Raw genomic sequence first — 10,974 nt, 5'->3', positions numbered from 1 at the left:
CCATTACACAGTTTCAGAAACATTTAAAAGTTACATATAGTCACTTTAAACTAGGATCAGTTAAAAGTAATTAAAAATAACAATTTTTTGTTTCCATATCAGCTTGCTACATAGTTACATGGTCGGGGGGTGGATACATCCATAATTAGTTACGAGCTGTGATGGCAAGATAGTAAGCAGAGGCAAAAAGAATGGTTCAAAAACAGTGCATTGTGTCTCCAAACTTTAAGTATTGGGAAGAGAAGTGTGGATGAGGAGAATATTTCGAACAGCCCTGTTAAAACTGTAGTGATAGTTGCGGCGGTGAAGTCTCCACAGCACCTGCTAGCAGCAAATGATGCAAAACAGTAATGAGATATGACCCGAGTTACCTCAAATTTAGATTCAGTTGGAGCGGGACAGAGGAAGTACAGCGTGGTGGTCTACAATAAATATTGTTTTTTTAGGAATAGACCTGCCTCCTGCGTAGGGCTGGGCAATATATCGTTATTATATCGATATCGTGATAGGAGACAGGAGATATCATCTTAGATTTTGGATATTGTAACATGGTAATATGGCATGAGGTGTTTTTTTTCTGTTTTTAAAGGCTGCATTACAGGAAAGTGATGTCCTTACCTGAATGTTCTATTATTTGTCTTTAGCCTCTTAGTCATTAAATACACATTATTGATGATTATTTATCACAAATCTCTCTGTGTGAATATTTTTGTTAAAAGCACCAAATGTCAACCCTACAATAATCGCCGCAATATAGATATCGAGATATTGGGACAAAAATAGCGTCCTATTTGATTTTCTCCATATCGTCCAGCCCTACTCCTGCGTGAACTGTCCTTAGCTGAATAGGGTAGGCCTACGCTACACAATTTTTATGTGGGCCATAAAGGTGGTACTAACGGTAACCTAATATTTTCTGAAGTGGTGCATGGTAAGTTTGAGAACCATTGGCCTACACTAACTGTAATCACACAGTTAGTTAAGAGTGTTAAGAGATTTATTAAGGATTAAAATAAGTGCTTCATGTGTTATAGTTCATCATGGATACAGTCACAGGAAGTTGATAGAAGGTTAGTGATGATGAGTTTCAGGTACCATTAATGTAGCATGCATAGAACAGAACTTGGCTAAACTGTGTATTAATAAATATAGAATAACACAGTAATGAATTAGGACATTATTTGTTTAACTGTTTGAAAAGATTTGTGAAGAATTAGGGGGAAACTTTAAGGAACGTTCATCAATGTGATTTTCTCTCTTTTAAAGCCTATGTAATGAAGTCAAGCTGTAAGCCTGGAAACAAGACAACAACTTCTAACGCTGAATGTCTCTGACTCACTTATCCCAGCAGCACGTCACTTCTGGGTTGGAAAGGCCTAGCTAAAAACATATCACATTAAACTGGACCTGAGCTGGCCCCATTGCTGGAAAATTGCTCTGATCTTACTTGTGTAATAAGATTAAACTGTAAAATCCCATTTTATATCCCGAAGCAGAACAATCCCAGACTGTGTCAGACAATGTGAGGATCATTTTGATTGATATATTGGTCTCAAACTTTAATTATGCATCTTGCAATTCACCTTTGTCAACTGTGACACGGACTAGAAATCTTGGTCCACAGCGAGCAGCTGGACAGAACCAAATTCCTGTGGTGCAGCTTTTCTCATACCTGGCTGATGTGTTTGCAACATCATATTAACCATGCTTTGAATCCGAGCGTGCTTGAAAATGAAGACAGAAGCCAAAATTGTAACACCGACTTTTACACCCTAAACGGCTGAGCTATTAGGGTACTATAAAACTAAATATGTTAATCAGCTGCTATATGCTTAAAATTTGATGCATGGATGCCGAAAACTACTTCCAGTATGTCACGTACTCGTAGAGACAGAAAGATACCAATTTCTTCAAATAAAAATACATTTTAATATTAACACACCTGTACTTGTAGATAAAACGTGCTGTAGCTCAGTGATGCAGCAAAACATCTTCTGGCTGATAACTTTGCTAATAAAAGTGTACCCTACCTATGTTAGAACAGTATTGAATTTGAGGCCACTGGCAAGTGTAAGGGAAGGGCATGCAGAAGGTGTTGACAGACACTGTGAGTAAAGTAGTTAAAACCTATTTGCATTTGATAAGACAGACAGGTATTCATTTGGGATACAAAGAGCTAACATTTTAAGTTTATAAAAAGGTATAAATAACTAAAGCTATTTTTGGTTGGAATGGTGGATTGAGCCCAGTTACAATGAATCTGGGAGCAGATTTATCCAACTACGTGTTGTCTTAGAGCCGGCAGCATTGACCTTGACCTCCTTCTACTGTGTGTGTGTGTGTGTGTGTGTGTGTGTGTGTGTGTGTGTGTGTGTGTGTGTGTGTGTGTAGGGCGTGATTCGTCTCTATACAGGATATCCCTTCACCCATTGCCAGTAGGTGGTCTATTGTTAGGAGACAGGCATAGATTGTGCTGGGATCCCACTGCTCTCCATAATCTGACTACTGCAGTAAAAATGTGAATCAACAGTTGCTTATAATCTTTTACCACAGTTCAGACTAAAACTCAGCATTCAAGAGTGCCCTTCATCTTAAGAATTATTCTCTCTTCTTCTCAGCCTTGTTTCTGTCTATGACAACAGGGACTCATCCAGATGTATACGATTTTCAGTTTTATAAAAAAAAGGGAGCCGAGTTCGACACTTACCCTCACCTGTGCGTGCGCCCAGCGCACAACCAGCTTCTTCGACAAAGCTAGCTTCCCATTCAAACACTGGATTGCCCTCTCTGCCTCCTGTAGGTACACACACACACACACACACACACACACACACACACACACACACACACACACACACACACACACACACACACACACACACACACACACACACACACAGGGAGAGAAAGGAAGAGGAACTGATTTTTTATAATCAAAGCAGCCTTGATGATTGCACCCAAGTCTTTAAATAATTAGTCTTCACCATAGAGAGACGGCAGAAACAATAATAGACGATGATGTGCCACTCTGCCTGCACAGAGACCATAACGTGTGTCTCTGTTGTGTGTTTGAGAGGCAGTGTGAGTAGTTTTGTCTAATCAAAAGAGTAAGTGGCTTTGATGATAAATTATATTAATAAAGTACCTTTTCTATGTGTGTGTGAGTGTCTAAGTGTGTGCGAGTGTGTAAGATAAACACACACTTCCTCTGTATAATCCTTTTGGGAGGGCTTCATATCCCACTGATAGACACTAGCTGTGAAACAAGATGCTTATCATGATCCCCAGGCTCACTCCAAAACAAATACTGCCTGCTGAACCTGCGAAGCTGAGCAGGTTCCTTTTAAGTCCTTTTCTCTTTTTTTTGGAAATACGGTCCACTTCAGTTAGACACATAATCAGGTCCTCCTGACTGCTTGAAACTGTCTAATAAAGCTTTCCTATGATATTTGACAATGGAGAGTGTTATTACACTCAATAAAGTGAATCCCTCTGATGAAATATATTAGACTGTAAGAGCGGATGTGCAAAGTACAAGGCAAAGTCACACCAATATATAGACATACTATCATCGTGGACTGATATATTCTTGAATTCATGAAAAATCTATATCAAATTGTACTGCCAATTATTGACAGATTGTGGAATTAGAATTGCAGTAATTAAAATTATCGAGTATATCGCTTAAAAAAACTAATTATTGACATATGTGCCATGTCGTTTTTGTAACTAACACTTAGCATGACTTAAAAAAAACTTAGTATTTGACACATCTGAGTTTGTACCATCAGTTTACAAAAATACATACTGTGGCAAAATAAAAATAAAATATATACAAATTAAAATAAAATATACATATTGGAAACAATAAATCTTGTATGTACCTCTCTGGTGTTAAAGTTGACAAAGCAGTAGCCCCGTGGCTGTCCCTCCAAAGGCCCAGACTTATGAAACAGGAAGTCAAACTGTTTCACATTGCCGAACTTCTCCAACAACTTCACCAGGTGATATCTGCCGAGAGAGGAATCATGTGAAAGAGAGCACAAAAAAAGATACAAGAAAAATAGAATATAGGAAAGAGGAAAACTGTAGTTGTTCTTAGTATCTATTTTGTAATGGATTTTAAGAACACAGAACAAGCTTTTATTTTCATAAAATGCCCCATGTGAGACCTATTCTTATCCAACATTTCCATAATGATCAATGAAATGCACTATATGCAGTAGATGTAGTTCAACCCTATGAACCAGCCACATAGAGCTGCTCCACACTGTATTTGCAATCCTACAGTCTGTGAATCTGTCAAGTTCAGCTAATGAGAATGACAGTGTTCTCTCCCTGACACCTTTTTAGCAGCAGGCCAGCTGGGGTGGCAGCCCAGTGACAGTAAATCTCTCATTGAGACAATGCTGAGGATACAGTAGCAGGACAATGAGGGAATAAAAAAGAGGAAGCCTCAAATCCCCCCTGAGCACCGAGCTCTGCACAAACAACATCCACTCACTGTGTGGAGCTGCCTGGGACCGATGGACTACAAATACATATATATGTGGTCATTGAAGAGCTATGTAGCGTGTGTCAGGATGTGTAGGTTTGCGTGTAACTGACCACTGGCAGCCATGGGAAAAATATTTCTTCTGACAGTGTGGAAAAGAGCAATGAGTTCAGGGCCACCTGTAGACTACTGTATGTTCACTGCTATGTTACCGTAAATACCCAGGTGCTGATTGAATGTTTCCAAGCAAGCTGAACAGCAGGTGCTTTTCCATTTCATGACTCATCAAAGCTCTGGTGTATCAAATGATTTATAAGTGCAATATTCTTATTTCTGCGTGCGCAACATAAGGCATTTTCTTTTTTCTGATAGGCAATATCAGAGTTAATACAATAAATGTATTAACTGTTTGGTCTATAACTGGTCAGAAAATAGTGAAAAGTGCCCATTATAATTTCCCAAGACACAAGTTGACATATTTAAATTAGTTGTTTTGTCTGATATTCAAACATTCAGATAAGATATTCAATTTAGTGTGTTAGAAAATATTCACATTTGAGAAGTTGGAACCAATAAATGTTTGGCAGTTTGCTCAAAAAACGACTGAAACGATAAATCAATAATCAAAATCGTTGCCAATTTATTTCCTTCCTTCGACGAATTACTAATTAATCAACTAATGGAGTAATTGCTTCGGGTTTAATATCATGTCATCAAGTCTGGTGTCCCTCTACCAGAAACAGTGTGTGTCTGCCGTGTCTTCCTGATTGAGTCGTCATTGAAACCACTTGGGAATCACCTCATATTCCTCAATGAAAAGGTAATGAGACCAAGCCTGAGCATCCTTCACTGTAAAACCAAACAAACAAAAGGTCTCGGTACAGGACAGACTGCACCACCCTTTACAAAAAAATTACAATTCATGGATTTTTATGTTCTCAAATTAATTCATGTAACTGATGGGCACCATTTGTTCGTCGCATCTGGTAATAAGCCATTTTCCCTGCAGATATTTTGACTTGTCTTAGCAGGAAAAGCTAATAGTTACTAATAACATAAACGATGGCTCTGTTTTATTCAAGTGTCCCAGTAAGTCATGATGACACCGTGACAGCATGGTCGATACCAGGACTCTGAAACTGAAGCAGCGTAAACAGAATTCAGCCATCATTGATTTCATCATTAAAATCTGTGCTTTTCTTACAGTGACATGTCAACATGTCAACAATAAAAAGCAACAGAAACAATATTGAAAATACACTAACAAAAGAAACCAACAAACACCTTCCTGTGATTTTGTTTTTTGTGCCTTTGCCTTGTGTGACTGTCCAGGCCTCACAGTGACCTCAGGTGTTTTGTATAACTGCACAATTAATGCTGCAGCCTTTAATTGTTTAGTTGCTTGTTATTTTTAAAAATAAAGTGTGCGTGTGCGTGTGTGTGTGCGTGTGTGTGTTACGGAGGGTGAATTGTGCGTCTCAGCTACAGGTTGTACTAATGTCTTCCACCCTTCTATGACTCCCTGGAGGGCTTTAGGCCAAAGAGAATTCCTGCTTTTCCCAGACAACACCCTGCAACCTCCCATGTGAGGGTGGCTCCTCCAGCAGTAGGCTCATTAAATAAAGGTTTATCATATTACTTAAAAACACTTTTCTGCCCTCCTTTACTCAAATAGTTTGCCTTTGCACTTTGTGCACCTCTGAACCTCTGAACCACTATTCAGGAAATGAGAAAGGCAGTCATTTAAAATCAATTGCAAAAACTCTAAAAGGTTTTAATGTACAAAATATTACCTTTAATATTGCTATATATTCAAATAAATGTATAACGCATGTTTGTGCAAATATGTAAATGTGAAAGAGATTAGACGGCTGACACTCTAAGAACATTTTTGGATGCTTGCGAGCTGAACCACAATGGACCGCTCCTCCTGGGGGCTGTAAAAACCACCGGAGGAAGAGGAGGTGAGGGGGAGGAAAGGGAGGGAATGTTGTGGAGAGGGAGAGTAAAGTTCATAGGGGGGATGTTGACGGCAAGGTGAAAGGTGGAGGAAGAGGAGGAGAAGCCAAAAGAAGACTGGAGGTGAGGAGCCAGGTAGGAGAGACACAAGAGCTAGGAAGCAAAGAAGAGGAAGGAAGTGAAAGGGGGATGTGAGTCCAGTCCAGAAAAAGATAAGACAAAAGGTTCCGTACAGAAACTGCAGGTCAGAGGGGAATAACTCTAGAGAGGAGGGGGTGAAATTGGACTTTCTGGCAAAGCAGCTATCTACAACATATTATTTTCATAAGAATCTACAGCATGAGTAAGATGATGTTTCTAAGTTCTTTAATTCATAATTTAAAAACCATGACAACTTCCAGGTATGCAACTTAAAATGTAACAAGAGGACGCAAAAGAGAACCGAGAGGGAGATGGTGATGAATTACCACTAATGAGAAATTCCCTCTCTCAGCAGCCAAAAGCACAAAAACATGAATATGTGCTGAAAGCCCCAGTTACACCTGCTGGGTCTTTGCTCTGTGCGCAGGGCAAGGGAATCTATTATGTGGGATGCTCATCTAGGCTCTGAGAAGATCATTTCAATGGTGAAGAAGAAGTTAAAAGAGTGTGACTATTTACTGGTTTAGTGAGCATTTAAAATGGGCAGCAGATAAAATGGAAGAAGAAAGTTATTTGGTTTGTTTTTCAAATCACATGCTTTGAATAGATTTTTGCCCGAGATATGAGCCCAACAGGAATCTTTTATACTTCTTAGAAAACTCAAGGTCTTTCTAACAGAGGACCCCACAAAGGGTGAAAGTGTATATTAGAGATGCACCAATAGACCGGCCGGTGACCGGAATTGGCCGGTTTTCACGTGCTCGGCCATGACCGGCAACCAGCAGGTCAGTCTGACATATGCCGAGTTCATGCCGGTCAATGCTACAATTAACTGACAACATAAGTTATACGAGTTACAGTTCTCAAGGACGTATGCACACACGGATGCGACAGCACAGTCTCTTTTTACTTTCTCTCAACTTTTCCACCGTGTGTCGCGCGTACCCGCTCGAGGTGTGAAGCTCGTGTCCGCGCTATTCTCGCACATGTAGGTAACCTCGTGAATTATTCTGCAACATGTCAGCTGTTTGGAAATTCTTCAGCGTGTGTGCAGAAGATAACAAGTTTGCAATATGCAACACCTGCAAGGAAAAAGTAGGGTGTGGAGGGACGACACAAAAATCTAATTTTTTTAGTTGGATATTGGATGTGAAAAGAAGGAAATGGTTCTTCCATAACATTGCACTTTAGATGTGTGTGAATTTCCCACACCAGGAGTAATTTATATAGTTCTATTTTATAGTGATCGATTATCGGTTCAAAAAATGTTCTATGCAAATTGTTCTATTAAAGAAAAGATAGAAAATAAACATCTGTGTGTGCTGTAAAGTGGTTAGAAAATATGAAATCGGAATCGGCTAAAATCGGTATCGGCTGGCCTAACTCAATGAAAACCTGAATCGGCCTAGAAAGTTGTAATCGGTGCATCTCGTGTGTGTGTGTGTGTGTGTGTGTGTGTGTGTGTGTGTGTGTGTGTGTGTGTGTGTATATATATATATATATATAAATAAATAAATAAAAGGATACATTATTCTAGACTTTCTATAATGACTAAGAAACCAACTTGCAGTACAAAATTTGATGTCTTTAATAAAAAATAAATAATAACCAAAACAACTCTTGCAGAATAAACAAAGTTGTATTAACTATTCATTGCCTCATGTACTCATAATCAGCACCTTGCATTTCAGGTCTGCATTCCTCCTCTGCACTGAGTTTTGGTTTGGCTTGACTTACTGGGACAAACAGAGGGAGTACTGCGTATGCTGCTACCTAGGAGCTAATTAATCTTCCCAATCAGCACCAGGGGCTACGGGCATTTCTCTTATTTTCCCTCCATACTGTGAAGTAGTGGGCTATTTAAGGAGAGATAGAGCAGAGCAGGGAAAGGGGAAGGAAATGGCCTGTCTAGACGCCCACCAGAGCTGCAGCCCATACATTCTCCAGCAGCCCCCACAGGCACACAAACACACCCCGAAAAACTACCCTCTCTCTCCATCACAAAATGTAGGGGTGCTCTCCACACTAGCATTTAGAGTTTTGCACATTCAGACACTCCACTGCACACACATATCTAGATGCAAATGCACCAATTGAAAGATGCTTACATGTACATATGATGACATGTAAATAAAAAAACACCTTCAGTTGGTCCTTCCTCAAAAAAAAAAAAAAAAAAACACACACACACACACACACACACACACACACACACACACACACACACACACACACACACAACACACACACACACACACACACACACACACACACACACACCAAAAAGGGGTTATTTCTTGTCCTTAGCAGATTAATTCTCCACCATGTTCCCTCTCTTTCACACACCCAGCCCTGTCTGCTCAGTGTCATCCTTTTTTTATTTTTTTTATTCAGCTGGCTGGTTCACATGTTTACAGTCTAGGGATTTGTACCTTTATAGTTAAATACAGATCTTTTTTCAATTCCGATAACTTTTAATGTCTTAAAATGTGATGACCAGATTATGGGGCACATTAATTATACTGTCTCACTGATAGTTTCAGCTCCAATCTAGTTTGAAGCATATGTGTATGCAACAAGCGGACTGGGATCTCTTTTTTAACCAGCAAATGCAGACTCATTATGATGTAAAGATGTTGTTAAATAACAGAGACTGAACACACCTTTCCAAAATGTGGGGTGAAACCAGTAGTGGATTTACTCACTCTGTGATTTTGGGATCGATGTTGCCTATCCATAAGCGGTTTCCATCATGAGCCACACTCTCTGACATGATGGAGGCATTTTCCACTGTCTCTGCCGCAGACGACATGTGTACTCTGTGGGAGGCAGGAATAGAAGACAGAGAAATTAGGTTTACAAAAGGAAAGGCAGGGTTAAGTTCACATTTTTGCATTTGTGTCAGCTAATTAGCAGTCATTAAGGAAGATGTTAGCTGGAAGGCTAAAATATTGCCTTACAGAGAAACTATATCTATACTATACTAACTATAGGTCTTGGAGCACTGTGTGGCTTACATGATTGATCAAAAGGCATCTGTAAAATGAAGAAAAGTGATCAGAAAAGATCTATCCAGCCATTCAACCTACTGTATGTCAACCACATTTAGAAATTTAACCTCAGACAGTGCTGGGAATCTTAATGAAAGAATGAACGAATTATTAAATGGAACCTTGCTTTGCAGAAAGAGCATAAAGTAATTTCAAAAGAACATCAACAACCATACATTACAGCACATTATATAACATAAAGCATAAGCAGCAGAAAAACATTATTAAAAAAAGTACATTTTGGGAAATCAATAAAGGACATCAAGTGCAAGTTCAAGAAAGTGTTTGTAAGAGGAAGTGCCTAGATAGGTCAAACAGTTATGCCTACAGTACACATAGGTAGTGTTAATAGCATGTAGACGGTGCTAGCATCAGCTGTACAGTGCCTAAAGGGCTAGGCAATCAGATTTAGTACAATTCAACACATTTAAAAGTCAGCCATTTCTCAGTTTACATAGACAGGTTAATTTCCCGTGTTTTGGTATTTAATGAGCGCATTGTCTAAAGTTTAACCGAAATGTCATAGTATAAATGTCAAATACTTCGCTCATTATACATTTGATTTATGTATACATAGCTACATGTACAAGCAGTGGCGAGATTGTGGTCTTTTGTTGTCATTTATAGTTTAGATATCTAGCTAGCTTCTTCAGTAACCATTGATCAGGAAAAGGAAATCATGTAACGTTAGGTTAGTTACTTCTATTGACAGTGTCAAGCAAACAATGGTTCTGGTATAATAATAAATAAACAATAAAGGTAGGATAAATAAACAAAGAAGAAGTAAACTATGTTTAATCTATGGAAACGTTAACTTACTAATAACGTTAGCTAACGTTAGCTTAGCTAACCGCAGGTTGATCGATTGACTTAGCTATATCCGCACGTTGTAAGCATTTGCTGGTTAAATCGATTGTGTAACATTTAAATAATCTCGTTCATTCAGATGGTGAGATGTTGAAGATGAGTTAAATATACCCACTAAACGGTTAACAGTCCGTTTTGGACGAGTCGTGGATAGCTAGCTAGCGGTTAGCTAGTTAGCTTAGATAGCATCACTTTACCTCCTCGATCCGTCAAACTTCCTCTTTGAGAGAGACTGACTTCCTAAACTTAATGTGCTGCGGATCCCACGTTGGGAGGATTCAGTTGCGTCAAAACGCGAAACTAATCATTTCAATCAATTTTCACGTTTTCCTCTAATAAAACTGACCAGGTTAGCTAGCTCGGAGGATTTTAGCCTTGCTAATGTCTCACAACAAAGGCGCAGGGTGATGTTGTAGTTTGTTTAACTGCCTGTGCAGTCGAGAGGAGGCACTTGTTTTAATG

General features: G+C 39.2%; 1 protein-coding gene across 6 annotated transcripts in view; it reads right to left on the bottom strand.

Moving 5' to 3' along the window:
• rbm18 (RNA binding motif protein 18) overlaps positions 1–10,956 on the bottom strand; it is a 16,794-nt gene extending 5,838 nt beyond the window's left edge. The window contains exons 1-5 of one of the 6 annotated variants that reach the window (XM_039779033.1): positions 10,710–10,956; positions 9,613–9,631; positions 9,301–9,414; positions 3,885–4,011; positions 2,708–2,794 (exon numbers count right to left, since the gene is read on the bottom strand). In XM_039779033.1, coding sequence (XP_039634967.1) covers positions 2,708–2,794; positions 3,885–4,011; positions 9,301–9,407 — 321 coding nt within the window. In that variant the 5' untranslated portion in view covers positions 9,408–9,414; positions 9,613–9,631; positions 10,710–10,956. Of the gene's footprint in view, positions 1–2,707; positions 2,795–3,884; positions 4,012–9,300; positions 9,415–9,612; positions 9,632–10,623 lie in introns of all 6 variants that reach the window. The other 5 variants (XM_039779036.1, XM_039779034.1, XM_039779032.1 and 2 more) reach the window with 5 other exon arrangements.
• Between the last annotated feature and the right edge of the window lie 18 nt (positions 10,957–10,974).

This window comes from Perca fluviatilis, chromosome 17 (genome assembly GCF_010015445.1).
Source record: "Perca fluviatilis chromosome 17, GENO_Pfluv_1.0, whole genome shotgun sequence".
Classification (NCBI taxonomy): domain Eukaryota; kingdom Metazoa; phylum Chordata; class Actinopteri; order Perciformes; family Percidae; genus Perca; species Perca fluviatilis.
The sequence above is the reverse complement of the archived record's forward strand: the minus strand, read 5'-3'. Positions and strand labels throughout refer to the sequence as shown.